Source organism: Pyrus communis, chromosome 6 (genome assembly GCF_963583255.1).
Source record: "Pyrus communis chromosome 6, drPyrComm1.1, whole genome shotgun sequence".
Taxonomy (NCBI): Eukaryota; Viridiplantae; Streptophyta; class Magnoliopsida; order Rosales; family Rosaceae; genus Pyrus; species Pyrus communis.
Window position 1 is genome coordinate 22,343,177 of NC_084808.1, and position 26,940 is coordinate 22,370,116.

The 26,940-nt window shown below is 36.5% G+C and overlaps 3 protein-coding genes across 5 annotated transcripts; 2 read left to right on the forward strand and 1 right to left on the reverse strand.

The window, feature by feature from the left end:
* Window positions 1-4,041: 4,041 nt before the first annotated feature.
* LOC137737967 (putative disease resistance protein At1g50180) lies at window positions 4,042-9,430 on the forward strand. Of its 2 annotated transcripts, none has more exons than XM_068477562.1 (4): window positions 4,042-5,584; window positions 6,209-7,982; window positions 8,520-8,581; window positions 8,722-9,430. In XM_068477562.1, the coding sequence occupies exons 1-3, from the start codon at window positions 4,552-4,554 to the stop codon at window positions 8,557-8,559; spliced, it is 2,847 nt and encodes a 948-aa protein (XP_068333663.1). In that variant the 5' UTR covers window positions 4,042-4,551; the 3' UTR covers window positions 8,560-8,581; window positions 8,722-9,430. The 2 variants fall into 2 exon arrangements, with proteins under 2 accessions (XP_068333663.1, XP_068333662.1); XM_068477561.1 differs by having other exon boundaries at window positions 8,716-9,429.
* A 377-nt stretch (window positions 9,431-9,807) lies between these two features.
* On the forward strand, window positions 9,808-12,511 carry LOC137737922 (uncharacterized). The gene is made up of 2 exons (XM_068477507.1): window positions 9,808-10,703; window positions 12,134-12,511. Exons 1-2 carry the CDS (start codon window positions 9,826-9,828, stop codon window positions 12,171-12,173), a joined length of 918 nt encoding a protein of 305 aa, XP_068333608.1. The 5' UTR covers window positions 9,808-9,825; the 3' UTR covers window positions 12,174-12,511.
* Window positions 12,512-16,615: 4,104 nt separating this feature from the next.
* On the reverse strand, window positions 16,616-25,867 carry LOC137735915 (protein LAX PANICLE 2-like). Of its 2 annotated transcripts, none has more exons than XM_068475268.1 (4): window positions 24,608-25,867; window positions 24,345-24,395; window positions 24,150-24,222; window positions 16,616-17,037 (listed from the first exon to the last, which is right to left on the reverse strand). In XM_068475268.1, the coding sequence occupies exons 1-4, from the start codon at window positions 25,534-25,536 to the stop codon at window positions 16,849-16,851; spliced, it is 1,242 nt and encodes a 413-aa protein (XP_068331369.1). In that variant the 5' UTR covers window positions 25,537-25,867; the 3' UTR covers window positions 16,616-16,848. The 2 variants fall into 2 exon arrangements, with proteins under 2 accessions (XP_068331369.1, XP_068331368.1); XM_068475267.1 differs by having other exon boundaries at window positions 16,616-17,040.
* Between the last annotated feature and the right edge of the window lie 1,073 nt (window positions 25,868-26,940).

Genomic DNA, 26,940 nt, shown 5'->3' on the forward strand with positions numbered 1-26,940 from the left:
ACCCAAACCCGCCCCATCAGCACTTCTATATGTACTCAATGTTATCGGTCCTTTTTTTTTTTTTTTTTTTTTTGTTTAAATTTCATTAAGGTTTAGTCGAACGAGATCGTAAAGAAAGGTTCGTATACATTGGAACACTCGAGGATTAACCTGTTAGGGCCACTTTAAGATTTTGTGCTTTTTTAAGAGATTGATTCTTGTATGCTTTAAGAATAATTAATCATAAAATAAATAATTCAACTATTTAATAAATATTATTTTTAAAAATAATGTGAGTATGAATAACAATGGAAAGACGCTTAGTAAAATTTATTGGAAAACAATATAGTTGTGTGTAATGATAAAAATAGACATAGTGGGGTGGTGGTGATAACAACAGTGGCAACGATGGTTGTTGAAGTAATAGGTGACAGTTGTCACTTTTTTTCTTTCTTTCTTCTTTGTTTTTTTTTTATTTTTTTATTTTTTTCAACAGAGGAAATACATGTGTAAAAGTAAATAATGCCATTTGTACAAACTAATGAACGTATATATTCATTAGCGGCCTAGCTCTAGTTTTTAATGAAAGCATGATTTTAAAACTAGGATATTTTATTACTAAATATTTTTTTTATTTGCTTAATTTCAAAAGAAGTAGTTTTTTAGTGAAAAAAAATAGCAATACTACATTGGTGACAAGTGATTTTTATATGCTATGTCAATTAATAAATTTATTTCATTGAATGTTGGTTGTATTCATAGCTTGCCACATCAGATGGTACAATTGGGCCCGGTCAAAGATCTAAACTGTTTATTTTTTTATTTTTTTGAACAATCCATATTTCTATGTTATGTGACGATCTGTTCCTAATTTTATATTTAATTTCTCCCCAAATGTGTAAATTGACATTTATGTCCTGGTGGGCAAAGTGACGTGAATGTGTTTATTAGCTTTTAATTTATTTTTCTCATTATCGTAATTAAATTGTACTTATCGTTACGAATGTGCATTAAATTGTTCATTGTCAAATGTTTTTGATAAAGCACAGTAGGTTTCTTGTGATTTCATCTGTACAAAATCCTATCCTTTCTCTTCTTTAAAACCAGACATGTGCCCTACACTTCACCACCAATTAGAGCACTTCCAGCGTTAGCTGGAGCTTGGGGGACATGCCAGCAAACAGGGCCCGAGAGCCCGGCCTATTGACTTTAGCGTGTGGGAGCCGGAGGGACAGGGCATGCCTGAGCACTAGGCCCATCACGAATTGCCAGCCCGCGAGCTCGAAGGCTATCTGACGCAAGGCTGACGTCAGCCCGTTTTTTTTGTTTTTATTTGTCAAGTGCGTGCACTGCACCCACGCGTAAGGGTGCGTCACCCGACATGTTTTTAGCAAATGGGGCCCGCGGTGCAGTTTCAAATTGTTACCGTTGGATCTCAACGACAAGAAAACGTGGATTGTCAGATTTGCAACGGTTAAAAAAAAATAAAAAAATCTTATTTAATATCAACCGTTGGATCTGAGATCAACGGTTGATATTATTCTCCTTTATAAATTAAAAAAAAATAGTTTTAAAATTTAGAAATGTTACCATTGTGCCACGTGGCACAATCTGGAGTGTTGGAATTTTATTTTTTTTTTAAATCCAACGGCAAAGATTAATTAGTTGAATAAAAAAAATTTAAAAATTGTAAAAAATGAATAAAAATCCGAAAAAAAATTTGAAAATTCTTTTAAAAAAAATTGTTTTTACTTTTCTATAAATACTTTCTCATTATCATCTACTTTACACCATAATTTCATAATTTGGTAATTAATTTATACTAAGAGAATCTTTATTCAAAAGACATTTAAACACACCAAATAAAATTACATAAACAAACCAAATACTAAAAAACTCACTAAATGAACTAAAAAAAACACACCAAATAAAATTAAATAAACACATAAAAAAAAAACAAACACACTAAATGAACGTAAGTATCTTGAGTTTGTTTCAATTCCTACTGGTGCTCTATCAAATCAATTTGCCAAGCATTGTGCATATATGGCTTTTGAAGTGCAGTATATCGTTGAATGATCAATTCATTGTAACATCCATCATTTTCTAATGGCTCATGTTGGACGGGTTCTTCGATGGCTTCATGAGCACAATATATACGTGTTCTTGAATTGTTCATCGTGTCTGACTCATATTCATCAACAACATCATAATCGTACTCATATTCTACAATCATGTTGTGAAGAATGATGCACGTCATCATGATGGATCGAAGCGACTCTCTATCAAACAATCTGGCAGCACCTTTGATGATTGCCCAGCGAGCTTGGAAGATACCAAAACAACGCTCCACATCCTTCTTGCACCCCTCTTGACAGCTTGCAAAGTGTTTTTCCTTTGCCCTTCGCGGACGTGGCACTGTTTTGACAAATGTTGAGCACCTTGGGTAAATGCCGTCTACTAGGTAGTATGGCTCGTCGTACATACGTCCGTTGACGCAATACGTGACTTTTGGTGTCTTTCCTTGCAGGACATCGTTAAACATTGGGGATTGGGTAAGGACGTTGAGGTCATTTTGAGCTCCCGAAACCCTGAAAAAGGTGTGCCAGATCCATGTATCAAAAGATGTCACCGCCTCCAAAATGATACTTTTTGCTCATTTTCTGTCCCCAAAAGCACTTTGCCATGCACTTGGACAATTTTTCCACGTCCAGTGCACACAATCGATGCTTTCAATCATCCTAGGAAAACCTTGCATCTCACCCTTCTTCAAAAGCCTTTGCAAGTCCATATCAGTAGGTTTCCGGAGGTACTATGCGGTGTAGATAAATTTGATTGCTCTACAAAACCTCATCAGGGACTCAAGAATGGTTGATTTCCCCATCCTCGTTATCTCATGCACTTGATCTACAAATGCTCCATATGCAAGCATCCCGCAAGGCAGCAGTAATTTTTTGCTGAGGAATGAGACCCATAGCACCAAAAACATCATTCTTTTGCACATAGTAAGAATCATGGTTGTAAATAGTAATCATGATTCTGTTGAACAAATGTCCTTCCATTCTAAAACGACGTTTAAAGTATGTATCAAGGAATGCACTATTACGGACAAAATAATCGTCCAAGAGTTCCATACCTCGTCGTTGCCTGTTTCTATCAAGGTTTTTGAAATGGCTAGGCCTGCAGATCTGACCCACAGCTTGGATGACTCAACGGGAATATGAGGCTCTGCCCATTCTTACTTCGTCATCTCTCCTTCTATGCTCTTTATACTATTCCCTCTCATTTTGGGCCACCTGGAGATTGAACATTCCTTCTAATTGGTTAAACAATTCTTCCCTTTGTTGATCGATTTCCCACGTCATCCTTGAAGAAGAAGACATTGTAAAAGTGAAGCAAAAACTATGAATAATGATAGAGATTTTGGTGAAGAATGAAGCATAAACTATGAATAATAATAGAGATCTTAAGAAAATTGGTGTGAGATTTGTGAGGATGAATGTTGGATTATATGGAGGATTCATAAAAGATTAGGTTGTAGATAATGTCAAGTGACATGGCGTCATTTGTTAAAAATCTGATGGAAATCTATCCTTAAAGATTGTAAACAGATTATGACATGTGACGTGACGTGACTGGTTAATAATCTTATCGGAAATTCATTACCAATAATTATATTTTCAAATAATGACACATGACGCAACGACTACAATTAAAAATCTTATTGGAAATCCATCACCAATAATTGTATTTTTGGATTTTATGACACGTGGCGCAACGAAAACAATTAAAAATCTTATCCGAAATTACAAATAAAATTATTTTGTATTATTTTATAACTTTTTAGATAATGACACGCGCAACGATAACGATTAAAAATCTTATCTGAAAGTACAAATAAAATAATTTAGTATTATTTTATAAATAAAAATAATACTAACATTTTATTGCATATTGCCAAAGCTATTGAAGTGTAATAATTTTATCCATGAACGAATAGTATATTGTATTGCCTGGGTCCCCACGCTCTTATTTTGCTTCCCTCATTATTGCAACTTTTTACTCCTCACTCACCCTCTCTTCCTTTTTCACCAATCAGAACTCACTTTCCTTATCTGCCCTCTTTTCCCCCTCTCTCCTCACCCGGGCTTCTCCACCTCTGCAACTACAAGGACCTTCACCAAATCTTCACAGATCGAGTTTAAAAACTCCACCATCGTACTCCCCTCGTCACCACGAACCCAACCATACAACCAGATCGTGAAACGGACGAGTTGACTCGTCAACTCGGAAGGTCCGACTCGGACAAGTTTATTCCGACGTGATCCCGGCCGAGTCACGACGTTTTGAAGGTTGTAGGAGCTTCCTTACAACTCCCCGAGGCTCCTAGGTCAAGTTTGAAGAAGAAACAACCTCGAAAACACACGGTTTCGAGGAGTGAAGTTTTGGTTGCCTGTAACCAGTTACTCGTCTGCCTACGTATATTGGCTTGTTCATTCAGAACTCTTTATGAAATAGAAATACTTTGAAACTAAAAGTCTATAAGTTGTTTTCCTTGTGCGCGCGATCGATATGGCTGAGGCAGTGGTTTCCTTTGTGGTTGAAAGGCTTGGAGACTTAATCATTCAAGAAGCGAAGTTATTGCATGGAGTCAGCGATCAAGTTGAGGCTGCACGAAGAGAGCTACAAGTAGTGCGGGGTTTTCTGAAAGATGCAGATGTAAGGCAACGAGATGATGAAACGGTACATATTCTGGTCGCGGAAATTAGAAATGCTGCTTATGATTTGGAGGATGTCATAGAAATTTTTGTCCTCCAAGTGGCCTCGAAGAGGGAAGGAGGTATTATGAAGGTTCTGAAAAGGTTTGGTTGTGTGCTGAAGGAACGAGGTGATCTTCACAAAATTGGCTCAGCAATTAAGAAAATTACCACCCAGCTTTCCAATTGCAGGTCAAGCTTGCGAAATCATCACATCATGGAAGTAGCCACTTCTTTGTATGAGAGGCGGCAAAAACTAAGAAGAAGCTATTCTCATATTATTGATCGTGATGTTGTCGGTTTAGAAGCTGACGTACGAGAATTGGTTATGCAGTTGGTGAAGAAAGAGCCCAGACACCAAGTTGTTTCTATCTGGGGCATGGGCGGTCTAGGAAAGACAACTCTTGCAAAACAGATTTATCATCATGATGAAGTTAGACGCCATTTTGGCAGCTTTGTGTGGGTATGTATCTCTCAACAATGTCAAGTAAGAGATGTTTGGGAACAACTTTTAATTAAACTTCTTTCTGCTACCACCGTGCAAAGAGAAGAAATTGCAAAAATGAAAGATGATGAAATAGCCAAGAGAATTTATCTTCTACAGCAAGAAAGTAGATGTTTGGTTGTCATCGATGATATTTGGAGCATGGAGACATGGGAGTCTTTGAAAGCTGCATTTCCACTAAATCAGAGAACAGAAAGCAGAATATTACTTACAACTCGAGTCAAGGAAGTAGCTTTGCATGCAGCAGATAGAAATGGTATCCTCCACGAACCTCGGCCGTTGAACGAAGATGAAAGTTGGGAACTATTGGAGAAGATAGCAATCTTCGGAAGAGAAGAAATAAGTAATTTCTCATCCCATTCTATTCTCCTGGATTACTTTAATTTCTTATTTCAATTGATTTCATATTCCATTTGACACAAATTAAAAAGAAATATGTTTTCAAACCTCCGTGTATGCTAAAGATTCGAACAAGGAGTACATGAAGAAAACAAATGGGTTTCAAACAATTTCTAGCACGTAGATATTTCAAAACAATTTCACATGTATAAGTACATCTAGTTATTTCAATTACATTGCTAAACGATATATGGGAGAGTAAACCTAGTAGGAAGACTACGTTTTGTACCAAATTGATGTTTGATATTCTACACTAAGGGAAGAGAAAAAGGTTTGAATGCATGACGCAGTAGGTTTAAGAGGAAGATCCTAACCACTAGAGTAATTCACCATTTACCTTGGTGTATATAGATAAAAAAATAGTATCTAAGATAAATTATATTGTTTTTCATAACTAGAACTATATGTGTGTGTGTGTGTGTGTATTTGGTGAGATATCTAGCATCCGTTTAGTAAAACCATTAACTTATACTTTATGTATTTGATAAATTCATTTCTTTAACTCTCCATTAGACAATGCAGTTGTCAATATGACAAATAATTAATGTGGTGTTTCATTATTTATCAGCCCCGGAAGTTTTCGGAAAGATGAAAGAAATAGGAAAGAAGATGCTTCAACATTGTGCCGGTTTGCCATTAGCTGTCATTGTGCTCGCAGGACTCCTTGCTACAAAGGATACAATTGAAGAGTGGGATACAGTGCTTAACAATGTTTATGCATACATAAGAAGAGGCAAAGGCCATGAACAAGAATGCATGGGTACATTGTGGGTGTTGTCATTGAGTTATGATAACTTACCCTATCACTTAAAATCATGCTTTTTGTATTTAGGCATTTTCCCAGAAGATTTTGAGATACCAGTGAAAAGATTGACTCAACTGTGGATGGCAGAAGGTTTTATATCTATGCCACTACAACAAACACAAGGTTTAGTAGAAACAATGGAGGAGATAGCATACAACTACTTAAATGAACTGGTGGACAGGTGTGTGGTTCAAATTGGGGAACGGGGTTCTGTTAGAAAGATCAAGTCTTGTCGTCTTCATGATCTTATGCGAGACTTGTGTTTGATAAAGTCAGAAGAGGAGGGCTTTCTCCAAAATGTCAAATCATTGCACAGAAGTGAGACTATGTATTCTCCTCCTTCTCTGATGATAGCCAAGGCAATACCAACGGGTAAGGTTCGAAGACTTGCCATCTGCTTGGATGAATATGTTGATAAATTAGTTCCATCAAGTTATGAAAGAGATGTCCGTCTCAGGTCTCTTTTATACTTTTGCCCATCAGATTGGTATCCAAGAAATAAAAGGCCAGTATCATCACTGTTTGAGGACTTCAAATTGCTCAGAGTTTTGAAGGTTGAAGGTATGGCTGCATTAGTAGACTTGCCAAATGAAATTGGGAATATGGTCCACTTGAGATTCTTAAGTCTAAGAAATAGTCGTATAAAACAGTTGCCATCTTGCCTGGGCAATTTGATACTTTTGCAAACTCTGGATCTTCGCATTCATTATGACTCGGATATGTTACCAAATGTATTTTGGAAGATGGTGCAACTGAGGCATTTGTATTTACCCTTGAATTACACCGCACATGGTAATAGACTACACCTATCTACTCTTCACAATTTGCAGACTTTAAATTATGTTTCGAGTGACTGTTGTGAGTTGAATGATCTTGCTGGGTTAACCGGTCTCAGAAAACTGGCCATAGAATTGGCAAGCCCCTTGAAAAATTTGGAGGAAACCTTGAAAGGTATAAGCAGCACACTCAATGGCATTCGATCTCTATTTGTGCACAACTTACTTGGAACTGGCACGGAGGTAACACAAATAGTATTGAGTTGTCGTCATGTGTACAAGCTGCAATTGATTGGTCGAACAGTAGAGTTACCTGGAGACCTTCAGCACTTTCCAAACCTCACTAAGTTATCTCTGTGCCGGTGTGATCTCAACCACAACCAAATGGCGGTACTAGCGAAGTTGCCAAATTTGAAAATCCTATGCCTAATGGAAGAAACTTTTGAGAGTTCAATTTCAGACACACTGGTTTTCTCCAACGAAGGCTTTCGTCATCTTGAATGTCTTTCCCTTGTTTCTATGTATGAGTTAAAGGACTTGAAGGTGGAAAGAGGAGCCATGCCGAGCCTCCGCCGATTTTTCATACAAGCTTGCTACAGATTGACCGAAATTCCAAACGGGCTGAGGTATCTTACTACGCTCAGGGAGTTAAGCTTCGCAAGGATGTCTACGACATTTCGTAACAGGCTTCAGGTAGGAGGAGAGGATTTCGATAAAGTCCAACACGTGCCTTCCGTTGTATTTGCCAACATGTTGGACAGGTACTTCTTGAATTTGGAAATCTCGAGGTTACTTCATTTGTGTTTTGTTTTCTTATTAAACAAGTAAAATTACAGCAAGGATCCTCGACGGATTTCATTTGTGTTGTTTACTTCGGCAGCTTCATATTACCTTTTTTTCTAAAATTTATTTGATCTTTAAATTTTTACTGTTATTCTCCATTGTTGGTTCTCTGTTTTTTACTGTTTTTCTACTTCGTGTTCATGCTCCTACTCTGACGATCTGACCTGCCCTTTGTTATATACTGCTTGTTCTAATTTTCAATTCACTGTGTTTCGCTGATTATTCAATAACTGTAACCTAAGCATACCCGATAGAGAAATTGTTGGTAGTATTGTACTACCGTTCTTTGAGCAGCTACAAAGAAGCAATTAAAAGGAACATCTCTCTTATATTGCACAGCAGCATAAGCTGCAACTGATACAAATTATGTTATCAGCTTCTTTGTGGTGTAAAAGTACTTTATTTGTTTCTTGCTTAAATGTATAAGCTCTAATATTTTCCCAATTTGTTGTTAGTCCTGAGGTCATGAGACGCCAATCACGGCAGCGTATGTAGCTATCTGCCCAAGACTCTCCAGGTATTTCAGTCTAGGGTTTTACATTTGCAATATTTGCAATCCAGTTTTTTCTTTTAAAATACGTATAATTTCTATCCCAGTGCACTGACTATTCTTGGTATGTCGTTTTGCGATTTTGATCTATTTAATTCCAGGAAAAGCTTGTTGGGATCTATAGACACGTTATTTGGTGCTCAAGCAAGGTTGATTGGATACGAAAGCTTCCGTAGATTCAATTGTGAGTATGAATAATGAAGTGCGACGAGAATTCTCAAATCAGGATGTTCGAGCGAGAGGCAAGTACTCCTCCTTCGTCGGTGCCTCCAGTTTCAGATTTGGTGCTTCTGGATGCGCAACATGGTGGTGCCATAATTGTTTGAATACAACCTGGATGACTTTTACGTGTGATTGATTGAAACTACTTCCATTTCAAAATTGTGATCATCTTCTTTTACGTGTGATTGGCTGAACAATGCTATATCTTGTCTTTGTGATTGTTTGCCTACTTTGTTAATGTTTATGCGATCGTTCGGCTACAAGTTTTGTTCAAATTTTTAATTGGTCTCAGATCTTCAAGTTCAAAATTGGCTACTAATTAGCTCTTAATCTACTGGTATTTCCTTCGGTCTATCCAGCATTGGAACAAGTAGTGAGTTCAAAGTTTTCCTCCTCCATCCGTAGAAGGAAAGTTGACTGGAATTTGTGGTGGTGGCTTTGAGGCTTCCGGTTCACGGTAGTGGTATGAGATTGAAAGGTTTGATGGGAAGAATGAATACGAGTTGTGGTAAGAAAAAAGCAGTTCGGACATTCGGTGATTGTTGTAGGTTCCTAACTTTTATTATATCAATGTGGATTGCCTCGGGAAATAACAATAGAGCTTTTCTAGACATTTGTAATTCGTGATTTAATTAGAAATTACTTGGTTCGAATATAGGAGTGGCTAAGAATAAAATTCAAGAAAAAAAATCGATTGTATGTAAAATATCTCAAGAAGTTATGTAAGGGCATCCCATATTATTATAAAGGCCAGCTATTTCCAACCCATTTTAGTAGAAGGACGGTTCTACATACGAGTCCATAAGGCAAAGCAACGGAGCGCTCCAGGCCCAAATATTTTGAAAATCCCATCGCCTTTACCTCCGCCGTTGGATTATCAACCAATAATCCTGATCCAACGGTGGAAATTGAGACAAGGATGCTTATCTAGAACTACCGGATCCCTTATCCTACGCGCACTCTCTGTACCCTTTTCCCACTTCACTCTCATGGCAGCTGAGCTACAGCCACCGGAAGCTCCTATCACCGCCGTCCCGACAATTCCAACCACCACAACGACACAGCTGATAAATACAGAAGCATCCTTAACTGCCACAACGGCAATAGCAACCACAACGGCCGTACACACCGCGGAGAACCACGGCCCCCAATTGGGCCCCAAAAGGCAGCGACGCCCCAGCGTCCGATTAGGCGAGATCGGCGACCAGCCCGCCGCTACTGGCTCATTTGAATCACATATGCGACGAGCCAGGCCCGGCTGGAGGCTCCCCAAGGACTCCAAATCGGTCAAGGCCCGGTCAATCACCAACCTCGTCAACGGCAACGAGTCCAACGAAATGACGCCGCCCGATGAGAGGAACCAAAATGGCGACGGACGGTTCGAGTTCGGGAACCGGAGAGTCAAGGCGAAGCGAGCCACGGGGACCAAGAGGATCCGATCGAATTGGGCTTCCAATTCGAAGCTCGACGACGGCGATAGCAGAGAGGAGGGAGGCGAGTGGTTCAGCGCGGATCCCGATCAGGATAGTCCGGTGAGGGGCAGCACTCCAGTGAACTCGGGGGATGACGCGGGGGAGGATATGTGGGATGGGCAGAGGATGGCGGGAAATTGGGCTAGGGCGTCGGTGAGCAGGGAGAACGATGCCGTTGAGGCGGATAACATGCCGGAGTCGAATTGGAGTGGGGTGAGGTCGTGGCTGATAGAATTGGGGCTGAGCCGGTACACGCCGGTGTTCGAGATACACGAGGTGGACGACGAGGTGCTGCCGATGCTGACTTTGGAGGATCTTAAGGATATGGGTATCAACGCCGTCGGTTCACGGCGGAAAATGTACGCCGCCATCCAGAAGCTCCGGAAGGGGTTCTCGTGAGTCTGGCTTTCCTTGTTCTTTTTGGTTTAGTAGAATAGTGTAATCCTTTTGTTCTTACAATAACATAATTACAACAATGATAATCATAGTTTGTGTTGTAACATTAGCTATTTGTTCATCTTTTTGTACTTTAATTGTTGTTTTCCCATCAACGCAATGGGAGTTTTCTTTAGTTTTTGAGCTAGAGTTTCGACTTGTAGTTGGTTGATGTAACACTACCATATTTTGATTCGAATAAAGTATATGTTAAATGAGTAATTTGGAACCGGCGTTCATTTCATCCTTCCTTTTGTGATGCCCTTTGCTTCTTGCATTTATTGCATGTTCGTAGGTTTCTAGCAGCATGTTGCGAATTCAACTAGCGTGGCAGTTATGTTGTTGTCGGTTGAAATGATACATAGCTCGGATGGTAGGATTGTATTCTTGCTTGGCTTGGATGATAGCATCATTGTATTGGTATTCTTTTGAGGTTCCTTCGTTTATGTCAGGAAAGCTTTTTTCTCCATACTACTGTCTGTAAACTGGTAACCGATAGTGTTGGCTTCAATGCTTAGTGTGATGACATACTTCATACAATATAGTTTGGGGGATGGGAGGACAGGGTAGGAACCATATGGTAGGGGTTATAAGAAATGAATATTGATGGTTCACTTGTTTCTAAGCATTAAAAGGGGTTATTTATCATTCGTTAACAAGGATGCTGCGGTGGATTTGATCCGAAAACTCAAAAGTAATGCCGTGTGTGGTATTGCTTTTGGCAAGAACTGAATCGAGTACCTTAACCCGACCCCAGTACAGCGCAAGCATAACAACTGATTGTGAATTTGTTTTTTGTTGTGTTTGAGTACATGGTCTAGGACCAACAGCAAAAGAATCATAGTTTTACGAGCTACGCTAATGTGTGCAAATAACCTTTGATAGATAGTTGGGTGGTCATGCAGTCTACAAGAAATCGCATGTTCCTTGGCTGCATAATTGATGATGCAGGAGTTGTTTCTTTTAAATGATTGTGGAGCTGGTGAAATTTGAGTATTTGAGAAACAGTGGTGTTGTTAACCTACAGACCACTTGCGGTAAAATAATTGGTGTAACGTATTTTGCCTTGTCAGTTATTCTTGTACTATTTCTACTGGATTTTGCCCTAAAGCTTTTCCTAATCCGTAATATGTTATAGGATGTTTTTCCTCTTTGGCCCAACAGTTGTAATTGGTCTCTGCTGGAATGTTTCATAAAACTTGACCTTTTTAAAGTTCATTGTGCCATAATATGATCTGGATGCTCGTATTTCGTATGGTTTGGCCTTGTTAATCTTGTCACCTTGTTTTCCTTTAGCATTTCGTACGTAGCTCTGTCATACTCTCAGTCTTCGTAGATTCAGCTTCGGTCTAGATGTCATATGATTCTCAAGCTAACTTTCTTTCTTTAGGAGGAAAACTGTATGCACTCATCTGGGCTGTGTGCTTTGAGCGAGGCCACGGCAATTTCTTCGTAAGTCATCATCGGTCATCATCAACTTCAAGCAATGCCCAGGTCTTTCGATATCCATGAATCCTTACGTCCAAAGCCGGTTCTCAAGCACATTCACTTTGTTGGTAATCGGGGCAGAAGTCATTGCCTGCGTTCACGAAGTTGAAAATCCAGTGAATGTCCTAACATTCTTTCGTCGGCTTCAATTTTCGGTTAGTAACGCACAACCATCTTTGTTGGATACCTTGAGCCGGTACACCGGTGGCAGTTAGTCGTGCCTTTTTGAGAGTTTTGCAGAAGATGTACTTGCAGCAGATTCACGAGAAAATGCTGGCATCATATTCTGAATTAATCCAGCTAAAACAAAAAAGCATTGGAGCCTCAAATTCATCTATGTTGTGGGCTTGCCTTGGATCTTGAAGCCCAACAAAGCAATCCACGTCCAAGTGCATTGGTGATTACGTCACATACTACTTGATTTCCCATGGTTTGGTTTGATCATTAACTAAAGATAAACCAAATTGAAAAATGTAAAAGATGCATATTCTTTGAGTTTATAACTATTATGTATATAAAAAAAGAAAAATTAATGAAAAAGACTTGAAAACTTTGAGTTTTAATAATAAGGACAAAATAAAGGGTAAAATGAATAGTAGCAGGTTTAACTTTTTAGTGTAAAAATTTGATTTTTCGTTAAAATAAACAGTACCGCGAGTTTTTTTTGTTAAAACTCCCTATAAAAAATCGAGATTGAAAATAGCTTAAAATTGTTTTAGTATTTGTTTTGTTAGTTCATATACATTTTTCACATACTTTTTCTATTTCTATGACACGAAAATAAAAAGTAGAACTTAAAAAACAAAAAGAAAATACAAGGGAGACCACCTTATTTGAACCACATCTCTGGCATTGCCAAGTCATTTGAAGCAATCTACATGGATTTTAAACTTTTATCAACATAATCAATTAAAATCAATTACCAACGATCACTTAGTATTACGGTTAGTAATATTCTTTTTCATTTATAAGTGAGAAATTTTATGTCACTCCTTCACCTCCTTAATATAAATATCATCGTATGTTTAGAAGAAAAAAAAAACCAATTGCGAACATAAGCAGTTAAGTTTAAGTTTGGGAACCTATAGCTCCTCGACAATCCACCACCCACCCCTTTTGCACCGCCGCCGGTGTCGCGGGAGACCCTCATACTATAAAACTCCTCTCCTCTCTCTCTCTCCTTTCAATGGACGCTAAGGATATTGGGATGAGAAATAAGAGAATCTTGGTTTCACATCAATGGATATTGGTATTTACTGAGATCTTTTGGGGAATTGAAGTGTTTTCTTTTTTTTTTGAAATATTTTTTCTCACCATTTTTTTAAGCGTTGACGCTGCTTACAAATATATTTATTACTGTTTGATAGATTTAATGGAAATCTATGTGATAGATATACATAAATTTTAAAATTTAAACTCGTTTAATGATAATACATAAATAGATAAGGTACCGTTTGGTACGTGGGACAGGACGGAACAGAGTGGGACAAGACGTTCCGTCCCACGTTTGGTGTGCCTAAAATGGGTGGAACGAGCTGTTCCACGAGACGAGTTTTGGGTGAATTTTCGTTCCACCTCACCCCCCTGGAACGACTCGTTCCACATCCGTGGAACACAAAATTATAACCTCTCCGTCTCCTTCTTCTTCCTCCTTGTTTCCATCCGAGGGCATCTTTGCTCCCGCTCCGTCCCGTCCCGCCCCATTCTGTTCTGTCCCGTCCCGTCTGCATACCAAACGATACCTAAGGTAACGAACATTACGAGACATTTTTCTTTGTTCCGGAAACTCCATCTCATGCATGACAGGTGGAATACCAAACCAACAGGCATATGACACGTGGCTATATGCTTTCACACATAAATTTTTTTTTTGGTTGCTCTTTTCGTTGAAAATTAATTAATTCTTTGTTTTTATTAAAATTTATTCTGAAACTTCATCTTCTTCATCTGCAACCCCTAATTCATCTTACTTTTAATCATAATTGAAATTGGCTACTCTCCCGGAGCCCAGAACTAGAAATTGGGTTTTGTCCTTGTCGTTTCATCATTTGGATTTTTGTTCTCCTTTACAAAATTCTTGGAATTTCTGACCATTTTACTTATGCGGGTTTTGGGGTTTTGAATTTGTTCAGATTCATATATATATATATATATATATATATTGATCGCGATACATGCATCTGCATAAGGAGAGAGAATATAACGTCGGTCTTTGAGTGAAGGTTGTCGACCAGCCAGACAAGCCAAAGCCAGGTGGTGGTGGGTGTTCTCATTCCTCTGGATTGGAGGTCACTTTACTAAAACGTGCGGAGTGGTAACTTTATTGGGTGGGTACTCCAGCTGTTTCATGTTGTTTGGGCCCAAAATACTATTGTTGGGCCGAGCAGCAGGATGTGCTCGGCCCAAGGTGATGACAAATACTATGGGCCGAATAATAAATCCTGGGCTAGATGGCAGGGTCGGCCAAATCCTATCCTAAGTAGTCCGGATGAATAGAAAAGGTCGAGGAAGTCCTGGTGCGACCAGGATTCTCGACCGGCAAGGAATGGAGTCTTGAAAAGAAGGAAAATTCAGAATCCCAGTGGGAGTAGGTTTGTTCGAGTTAGAGTCGAAATGGAACAAGGACTCCCAATCCAAATCAGAATTGGTTTCAAGGAATGGGGTACTATAAATACAAGAAATCATGCAACAGAAAAACCCTTTCAAATCAGCATACAATTGCCCTGCGCAAAACCTCTCAAACACCTTGAGATTTTCCCTTTTTCTTTTCCTGCCGACACATCTTCAGTTTGGATAAACAGCACTGTGGAAGCACCCGGCGAGCACCTTTAGTTTGGATAAACAGCACTGCTGCCGTAGAATCAGCCGACCGAGAAGCACCTTCAGTTTGGATAAACAGCACTGCGTCGAGGTCGACCGGTTATCTATCTAAGTCTCGGCCGAGAAGGGTTTTCGAACCTTTGTTGGCAGAGGTCACCTTGCTAGCCCTCTCGGCATAGTCAGGTGTTACGAATTGCACTGCTCAGCGTACTGGACGCCGAGTGATTTTATGATTGGATACTCGCAAGTGAGTTTCAGGGTTCGGCATTCCGACGGCCGAACTACGTTTACCATCAAGACATACATCACGTTTGAGTACCTGTGCCCATATAGTTCGGTCTCGATTCGACGTGCTTATACTCTTACGAATATAATCACAGTGACCGAATCGGGCTCCAACGATTTGTGAACTCCGCAGAATTAGTAGCCTTGTCTTCAGGCTGTAGAACCCAGAGACCGAGAGTGTTCCTTCCTCGGTCGCAATCGCAAGATAGAGAAGTCAGCAACGCGCTCGAAGCGACATCAACAAATTTTACTCCTCGGCCAAGCTCGGCCGACGAGTTGGCACGCCCCGCAATCAACCGAAGGACGTAGTTAGCTTATTAGTTACTCGGCCTGCGCGCCACGTAGGTTTTGTAATTTTTAGAGTCAACACATGTACAAGGTACTCTGAAAAATTTCTCGAGCGTTACCATCACTTGAGTCTGGGAGAAAAATGCACTTTTTTACTTTCATTGTTTCCCCTGGGAATTGATTGTGTGATGAGATTTGGGTTCTATGGGTATTCTTGTTAGAGGTTGACTTTCCCAGAGAGAGAGAGGTAGATCGACGATCTGGGGAGAAGACGGTAGTGCAAGAGGAGATTAAAAGATGAAAATACATTTAATTATATTAAGAGTAATGATATTCATACCATGTTTTTATACCATATTTATATATCATCTTAGATGGCATGTTATGTGGACAATTACATTATTTGAAAAATTTGCCAAACCCAAGGAAATGAAGAAGCAAGACTTCTCGTATACCACAGTCATCATTTAATTAACTAGTTTTTTTTAATTATTAGTTTATTAAATAATGAGCTAATTTAAAATTTTGATTAATTCAAATGATATGGCTGTTCACGTCAAATACCACCTAAAGTGGTATGAAAATGTGGTATAAAAACATGGTATGAATAGCATTACTCGGATATTAAATGACATGATATATAAATGTCATCTGCTACATCATGTGGTTTAGGATGTGATTCAAATAAGATGGGTTCTTAACAAAATAATAAATGTTACTTAGTATTACGATCTAGTGTTACTCATCTTCATTTGTAAGTGAGAGGTCTTAGGTTCGATTTTCGCCAAAGAAGAATTCAAATCACATTATTTCTAGCTCATAATGAGACTAAGCCCACCATCTTTCTCTAAATGTAGATAATATCATTTATTAAGAAATAAAAATAAAATAGTCACTCTGGATCTTGTACTAGTTAACATAAATAATGAGAATAAATATCAATAATCCCGTCGTAGCTTAGAGATACACTTGGATTAATTAAGGTCATTAACCCCAAAACCATATAATAAACACTGCTTTTGGGGTACTTATCTCCATCAATTAGAGAAGTGAGAAGTGAAAGAAAAAACCATTATAAATTAAGGGGGAAAAGAGTAAAAGAATGCCAAAACGAGGAGAGGGCCAAGGGTTTTGCATAATTAAATAAACAATGATACAAGAACATGGGACCCGAACGATCGCTCAAATTATGGGGAAAAACTCTCAATCGAGGAGTAGCTTTAATCAAGCGGTTGTAGTAGTCGTCGTCTTTGTCGTCGTCGTGGTCCTAGCATAGTTCAACACCATGACATGATCAGTGGTTGAGGACTCTGGAAGCAAGGTGAGTGCGTCCCTTAGACTCCAGATGTTGTCTCTTACGTGCTGCAACGTCAAGAAAGGTAGAAGCTCCTGTCCTCTACATGTTATCTCTACCTGCTACCATTCATATCAATCCCAATCATATATATGTATATACACCCACATATATACATGTACACACACTTGCGATATACACGTAAATTTATTATTGAAGAACTAATTACATGAATTAATAATGATAATTAACAGAAACAAACAAGTAAAGAAGAAACAAAACTAATTATTAGTATCGATGGGATTTCACGTGCATGAAAAAGTGAAGTTCGTAGTTGCAATCATATCATACGTGCATAAATATTGTGCATGCAAGGACAACATTATGGTGCAACTCGCTTTTTTTTAATTTTCTTTAGCTAAGTGTAATTGATAGCCATGCAGATTTTAATCGAGCATATAATAAACCCTAGAAATTAGGTGCAATACTTCCCAGCCACACAACACACAAAAGACTCTACATTGTAACTGATTGTATAACATTTTAGATTTGTTTATCGATTTATCTTATCACGTCACACAAACTAAACATACTACGTATATTTCACCTGAAATTATATTTATTTTTTATGTTAAAAAATTATATGAGTTATGTATTAGAAATAAAAAAGACAAAATCACTGAATATTAAGTAGTGTTCAAGTCATGCTTTGTCACTAGCTTACGTCTATTCCATGCTATGCTCCATACAAATCTTTGTAACGTCTGCTTTACCCATAAATCTCTCTCAACTTTTTATCTCTACTCCAACAGATTCTTCGTACCCCACACCCACAGTCCCCGTTGATATATCTTCTATTCCAAAAAATATAAAGGAAAATAGTTATATGTGAAAAACCAAAGTATCACGGGCAGTATGAGGGGTTGCCCGCCATGAAAATCGACTGTATGAGAGGAGCTGCCTGCCATCCTACCATCTTAAACTTCCCGGATTTAATGATTACAGGACCTACTCAGACTTTGCAGGTAAGCCAAAATCATTACGCTTTGGACTTTAATATGATACTAATAAGATGCATCATATAATATAAATGATTAAAAATAAATCCAAAAAATCACGTAATGGATCCAAAAAGCACGGCGACGAACAGGCACTACCTATCTTTTTATATTTTCGAAAGGGCCCAAAGCTTAACTATTCCAACTTTCCAATCCAATTTCATCTTCATGCACGTCTCTTTCACGTTGCTTCTGAAAACCCTAATACGAAAGGTCAATATTCCTTCATGAAGTAGCTTCCACCGTATGTTCGTCTTTGGATAATAAAATAGACGTTTTTTAACTTAATATTATAATCTCTAATACACTGCTTAAATTCTGGCAAAACCAAGTTGTTAAAGTGTCGTTTTTATATTAGCTAACAGGGATTATCCTTGTATTTCTTTAGTGTGCATGCATCGGATTCACAAACTGTAAAGTATTCATTAAACTTCATGGTTCTTATCTGTCTCTCGTGATTTTATTTTTGTTCTTATATGAACAACTTGATTGGAATTGTTCAGTTGCAGATTTACTCATTAACTCTTATACTATTAATATATAAATTAATACTTTGGGTCTATCTATTCAAGTTTGGTTTGGGGATGATGATGATGGGGTGTCTTTTAAATTCCATGCAACTAAGTGCAGCACTTAAGGTTTTGGAGGACCTTTTTTTATCACAAACAGTGCAAATTTAGGAAAAGAATGCAAATTAGAAGGCCCTACAATATTAGCTTTCGAATGGAAAAGATGAAAGATGAGTTCAAAGAAACGAAGGCGTGACGAAAGGAAAACAAGAGAGAGAGAGAGAGAGAGAGAACATGCAATGGGTTTCGAGAATGACAGGGTCCACGTGTGATTTTTGAAACCCTACGATAATCCAAGATGATCGAAGATGTTTGGTTTGCAAAAGCCTAAAGTCAATGAAGGAATTACAAAAAAGAAAAGGTTGGAAAAAATCCCACCTCTGATTATTGCACTAGATGATATATATTCATGTCCATAAAAAATAATTTATCATGCTTCTCATGGATTGTGGCTAATCATAACAAAATATATTAGAGATATATATGATGCATGCCTAACCAAAGAACACAAAAGATCATATCTTGATCATCTGAGAATCGTATCATAGGAACAAACCTAAGTTTACGCAAGAATCATTAGAGGTTATATTTTTTTTTTTTTTAAAGATTTTTTATACATGAAATTTATTTTTATGTAATAAGTGAAATGGAGTTCATCTTTCACACCCTCCAATTATAAACCTAATCATTGGGTATTTAGTTGCATGCCAGGTGTGAAGGGAACGAGTTGGCTTTTAGGAGCGATTTTTCATTGTGACCCGTATACGGGGTGGTACATCACGTGTCACTATACAAATAGTGGAATATGTGTGCTAAAAAGTTAATAACTTCAAAAATAAAAATTTCCACCACTCCTATTAAAATACGTAGTATACCACTTATATTCCTGTCATAACTAAAAATTTCTCGACTTTTAGGTACTGCATGGAATTTAATTAAATTTCTCCCTAGGAAAAGTATGCAGCAACGGATTCACACCACCCTGGACGGTGGATCCTAATGAACAAAGAAATTGCCAATTCAACGGTGTATTATTGACTTTCATATAACAAAGTGCGAGAACTAATTAACTTATATTAATATATAAAAGCAAAGAGAGAATGTTTAGTGTGTCACACATCCTAAATAATGCTATATTTTATTAATATGGTATAGAATTAATTTGGAAATATATGGGTGCATGAAAACACTATCTGCCAAATTTGATTGTTGGTTGTTGCACACAGATTAGCTGTTTTGTGAGGATTGATTATTATTATTATTATTATAAGATAGTGTCTCCATCTTATCTCCTAACTTGGGGGCATGGTGTACAAAGAAATAATTAAGTAACGTATCAAATGATCGTAAAATATTGACCAGTAAGATACATACACGTGTTGTTGGTTTATCATTCTTTCAACTATTTTATATTTTCGTTTAACTTAAAACTGTTCAACGTGTGGAGTCTATGAATTTTAACCAAAAATTAACGATCCAACTTAAATTGCAAAACTTATTTATAAGAAAATTGGCATGTAGAGTATACAGCTCAAACATATATCCCTATCTATATATTATTACTAAAAAATTTTAATAAGGTACCTAGACATCGATCGTATACGCATATAATATATAGTTTATTTTTTATTTTTTATTTAAAGATGCAGATGATATATAATTTAGGTCAAGAGAAGACAAATTCAACTACACCACTACATGGTTTTCGTTATTAATTTATATTCCTTCAGTTTTGATTTCGTTTTGTATTCTTAATGAAGATATCCTATACACTAAAAACCAATTTAAAATTCATGAACCATGACAAAAACAAAACTCTGTTTTTATTTTTTATTTTTTTTTTATTAAGTTGTCAAATATTTTAAGCCTTTGGATCTAAACTGATATAATCTTAGGGTTAATATGCATTTGGTCCTCACAAGTAAAACGAGGATCTTAGGAGAGCAGAACTGGTGTCATATATATGAAAGTAATATCATTTTTTTTGTCTTGCTGCACACATATTATGAAATGATAGTTGTACATGGTATATAAATGTACCTTTGAAATGTATATAGTATAATCATGGTGGATATGGTGTTGGGTTTTTACCTATGCGCCCCAAGTTCGAAACTCCTCATTCTTCTGAATTAATGGAATAATTTATGCGCCTTGAAATGAACCGAGTTCTTTTATTATATACATTTATTTTAGGAAAAATTATTATTTGGTCCCTAGTTACCAATGTTCATTGACTGGGACCTTATTAGTTTTTAGATTTTGATCGAAGTCCCTAGCATTAATGTAATAATGAATTTACATGTCAGTTACATAATTTTTTGAAATAAAATTAGTAATTAATTTAGGGTTTTAATACTCACACCTTTATTAAACTCCTAATTAATTTTCAATTCAAAAAATTTCCAAAATTTCCAAAATAAAATTAGAACAAGTTTGAACCCCATTAATTTTTATAAAAAGATAACCCGTTCTTAAATATACCAATTTGCTACATGCGAAATGCAAAATGCACCCATTTTTTTTATATATATAATCCATTCAATTTTTTCTAATCCATTTTTAAACTTATATGGATACATTCTTTCTCGTTGATTGGAGAATGTATCCATGTCAAGTTTAATCTAAGAAATTTACTAATGTTATTAGACCTAATATCTATTATTTTTTTGTGTGCTTTTGAAGAATTTACCGATGTTTTGGTACAATAATTTTTTTTGTTAATTTTGATGAGTGTACCCATGTTTATGCATATACAATATACTGTAGAGTGTAATTTATATTTTAATACTTTTAATCGCACAAATTATAGGTTTGATTTAATATCACATTAATTTAAACAATTACAAATTTCATTTTTTTTAGTTTAAAAAATATAGTTACTTGCATAGAAATACATATTCATATTAATGTCAGGGATTTCGATCAAAAACTGAAAATCAACAAGATTCAGTCAAGGAACATTGATAACCAAGGATCCAAAGTCTCTCTTTATTTTATTTAAAAAACAATAACGGGGAGTGTTATTACGCCTACTACATAATGTATTTCAATAACTTGAACCGCATAATTTTTTTTTAATGAATCTCTAATTTTTAGATCATTCTTATATTATTCATACATTGTCGGTTTAAAACCTAAATTTAAGTACCTAATATACGATCAGTACATGGGTCATAACTTAAAACCATTTTTGCTACGCCCTTCGACATTTTATTTTTCCATTCCAACACTCTTCTATACCTAAAAGCAAACTGGCATCCCTGTATAAGTTTATAATTTTGTTTTTCTTAATTATTTTTATTTTGTTGACGTATATTACTTACAAACCAATTTTATTCTTCCAGGCAACTTCTTTTTTATTGATGCACTCGATGATCCACACAGCTGTTTTAATTTGAATATACATACTTACTGAAGAACCACAGATAATTTAGCAGAAATTTGTATACAACGACCCATTAAGCCATATATATTCAGAAACACAATTTGCTAAACTAATAAGGATCGTAATTTTTTATTTATTTATGTACCTTTTCTTTAATAAGAAGAGACGTATGTTTCTTAGATCAATTAGGACAACTAGATATTAATTATAACTTAAAACAATCGCTTATAGCTTAAACTTGCATGCACGGAATTTAAATTTAAATATATCATAAACATATATATCTACATGTATATGCATTATGCCTCGATTTTTTTTTCATGAATTATGCCTCGAGTTTTAAATAATAGATATATAAGCTGGCTTTAGAATCATTTAGGCCTCCGCGTAACATTTAGTATTGAATACAACTGAGGTTTCATTTAATTTTGTCTACAATTATGTCTTACTCATTAAGCTGTTAATCTAAATTTCATCATTAATTTTCTTTTTGGTCAAGATTTTTTTCCTACGATCCATGATCAATGAACTAAATTAAACTTTGCTCATTGCATAAAAAATTCAATAATTTTAAGAAACCTAGCTAGTAGTCAGGCCATGACTTCACTTGTGCAAAGCTTAATTAAGTCTGCTTATATTGGTACGTTCTAACATGAATTGCATACACATATTTTTAAGATACAGAAGGAATTTTAACTTCAGCATAATTATTAGGAAACATATATTGGTACTTCATGATGAAACGTGTGTTAAAAGAGTTGTGTAAAATTATGAGCCGCAATAATGTGCACATCATATACAAATTATCATTTCATGCTGTGCATTGCATTGCATATCATTCACCTATATAATGCTTTCTGCATACTACTACGGTTAAACCTAATTTTTCTATACCTGTTTAATACCAGTCATGGTTTCACTTAACAAAAACATTAATACTTTTTGCATGCGGAAAAAATAGAGGGAGTCGTTAGTAGGGAACAAATAGTGAAGGGCTACTGGCATATATAGGCTCAATTGTTTTGGGGTCTGGATTTAAGGTCAAAGTGTTCAAATACCACATCTTATTTTATGACTTCCAGTAATAGATAATCACAAAAAATTACTGTGATTTTTTATTAAATTTTAGTATATTTAATATTATATAAAAAATAGTTTACACATCAATCCAGGACACCGATACTCATTCCATCTATTTGAAGTGAAAAAACTCCAAGTGAATGTCCATGCTCAATATGTATGTATACGTATATATTAGTTATAATATAAGAAAAGAAAGAGAAAAAAAGAGAAAAGAAAATATATTAGTTATAATATGGGGGAAAGCCTGGTTTTGATTTGCAGTGACTTGTTAAACCAGTTCTCAAGCAACAACTGAAAACCATTTCTCATATAGGGTTTGAAGCGTAACAACTTCACTGCAGGCTCAATCACTGTCTTATTTAGTGTGTGGATAAGAAAGAGTTGTTTTGAAGTGTGCAAGGAAGGGCTTACATCTATATATTGTTTGCTCATCTTTTTTGTCAATCCATTGTTTCTTTATTACTGTCTTTCTTAATAGTGGTGTTTCTATCTTTGGTATTGATAATATACATTTTTTTCTCTATGTTTTTTGAATATTTGTTGTGCTTTATTCTGCTTTCCATGCAGGAGTATTGCCATTTCGATGAAACGTTACTTTCATTATTTTTAGTTATGAAAGAGAAAACCTCTTTATAGAACCTTTAATTTTGAGGTTTGAGCAAAGCGGTGGTAGGTAAAGTACCTCTTGGCCAGTAAGTATGTTAATTTCCATCACCAATTAAACACTCCGTAACTAACTACACACAAGCAGATGACCCATTTTAGTTTATCCCTTTAATAGAGAAATAGATGATTATGAACAAAAAAAAGGGAAGACCTAAATCTACTTAACTACCTAAATATGGTTCTATTAGCAAAAGAAACAAATAGCACTATAGAACCCCATTTTAGTTCTGCTGTTTCTATCATGTCTCTAACACCATGTGCTTATACCTAGTTACTTGACAAAAACAACAGGTCAGTTTTCTGTATGTTCTTTATTAATGTTTGTCATCATATTTGCTTCTGCATGGTGTTAATTAAGTTCGTAAGCAACTTGAATATTGCAAGGCACTAACAAAAATTAACTATAATTTTCTATAATTTAACACTTTTCGATTCAATTTATATTGAAGTGTGTATGATGATATACATACCTCTGATTCGCTATCCAATCTCAGCTTATTAACCAGATACTTCTTTATCAACCGAACTGTCATTCTTCCATCCCTAAATTTTCCACACACAAGAAATTAATAAAAATCGAACTAAGTAAAAGGAAAATAGCAATTAATTGAAGCTGAGAAAATGAAAAAAGAATTGGTAGGAGATGGAAAGATAGAAGATGTTACTTGATTCTTAAGTAGCTTTTGGGTATCTGGGGCAAGAATGGTTCTTTTGCTCTGCATTGACAAACCGATTAATTGAAAATGTAGTTTCATCATCAATATTTTCCAAATTGATTAACGAAGAAACAAAAAGGGAAGAAAATGAGTTCTAGTACTAGTAAACTTTTTTTTCTAACAAACCTCGACGTCTGCAGGAGGGGGAGTTTTATAAATCCAACAAAGAAAGTTACACCTACTCAGGGGGAGTTTTATGCAATAATACTTACTGATTTTGGGATGCTTGGAGTGTAAACCAAATGCCAGATTGGGGCCTTCTCGGAGGATCAACAACTCTGAAATCTAAGCTCGGTCCGGCGACGTTAAATTCATGAAGAGGATGGTGGAATGGGCGTGCAAAATAGGATGAACCCAGTTGTATAAAAGAGGAAGCAGAAGAAGATGAAGTAGAAGCCGTCATCCCTATATTATTATGAGGGATTGCTGGCCTAAATGCCCAGTTAACGTCCTGGTGAGGAAATAAACCCGACGAGGAGCTACTCATTCCCGGCCCCGGTTGCTGGAAGTATAAAGCCGTAGCGTTACTCGAATTAAACGGAGGCCTGAAAGACGGATTCGAAGGAGGAGCACGGAAAATATTTTCGTGTTGAGGAACATGAAACATTGGAGGCATATGTGGCATGGACCTCACTTGCCGTAATGACGAAAAACCACCTTGATCATGGCCTGGTGGTAATAGATCAAGATCAAGTTCAACCAATCCGGGACCGGAAGGAGTAGTACTACTTCGTGAGCTTCTGAGGGTTGGATGTTCCGTAGTCGCAGGTGGGTGGTTGTTAGAGCCGCCGCCTATAGTCAATTGGAGCCATGTTTTGTTATCTTCCGGAGCATCTTTAGAACTCGAACCCGCTTCGTTTACGCTGTTAGTTCTAGACTCATCCTCGGCCATTGAATCAATTCCCGCTAGCTGATGATGATGATGATGATGATGATGATGATCAGATTCAATAACAATATTATTGCAATAATTGTTATACTCATAACCTTCTACAACTTGACTAGTACTCATAAGACCGAAATTGCTGATCTCCGCCGTGTAATTGGAACCGCAACCACCATAACCGCCGTAGAGATTGTGTTGTTGTTGTTGTTGGTTGGGTATGTCTTGATGATGAGCAGCAGGAGGAACCATGGTCATTTCGGACTGTTGACCGACCCCAAATAATAGAAGTTTGGATTGTTCTTGAGATTGCAGGAATATTGCTTGGTGGTCTCAAAGACTTGAGCCATGGAATATTAGTAATAAAGAAAATGATTCCTGAATCTGGTGTTTATGTGCCATGGGAATGTTTTGAAATACTGATTTTGAGAGAGACACCCATGAACGTCCTGCAGCTGACCATGTGGGTTTGTGTTTGCTGCTGTTTCATCCTAGAAGAGAATAAACCCTGCAAATCTCACTTTCCATTAATTCTATTTCTTTGGAACCTTGTGGACATATGAAACAGTTGCGCAGAGAGAGAGAGAGAGAGAGAGAGAGAGAGAGAGAGAGAGATGGAATAGAAAAAAAGAGAGAGGAGATGGTGGTCAGTCAGGTATATTATATATGTATATATTGTTCTTCTGTATATTCTATATATGCTGAAGGAGCTAGAGGTCAAACTGTTCCTATCTTTTTATTTCGTTTCTTATTTTTTTTACTTTATTAAGAAAATACATATTCACCTGTTTTCTAATAAATTAATAGTGTAGGAAATATCTAGATTCGTGTGCAACACGTATGTACAAATACAGGTAACATACTTCATTCTTATGCTAAGTTTTGCAACATTAACTACTGTATATATTGTTTTGTAGTACAACGATATATTTAGGATAGTATTATTCACACACTTATTTTCACCTCCTACACACCTTTGTTAATTTTCAACCATTGATCTTCTTCAATTCGACGGCTCAAAATTGAGAGTGGTCTGTGAGAAGTAAAAATGAACATGTGGATAACATTACCCTATATTTATAGTAAGAGACTGGAAAATTGAGATTAAGGTTAATCATACTCTTTGCTGAATACGAAAATTAGTATTGAACTAGTCATCCATAAAAATCAAACCTTATAATCGGAGAGAAGTATCACTAAATTATTGTTTTAAGTGACTTGACTATTGTATATTTAAGTTATTATTTATCATTGATCATGAAAGTTACAATAGTATTTCTACTTTTTATGTCACAAATTGGAGATAACACCCATTGAAGAGATCAAATCTTCTGCACTCAAAATAGGTGTGGTCTCTCTATGGCTCCAATAAGTGTTTGACTTATATTCATTATCTTCCAATTTCTTAATTTTATTGTCATAAGTTTAATGTGTCAGACATTTATTGAAGCCACAGAGATACTACATCCACTTTGGGTGCAGAAGATTTGATCTCCCCATTGAACCCATGATAATAATAATAATTATTATATGTAAAGTATAAGTAACTTTATCGATCGGAAAAGTAAAAAGTAACAAGCTAAATTAATGTTTGTGCATCTCTAATTGCAAATGGTGTGTGTGCATCAAAGAATTGCCATATGTTCCAAAGATAAATGACAT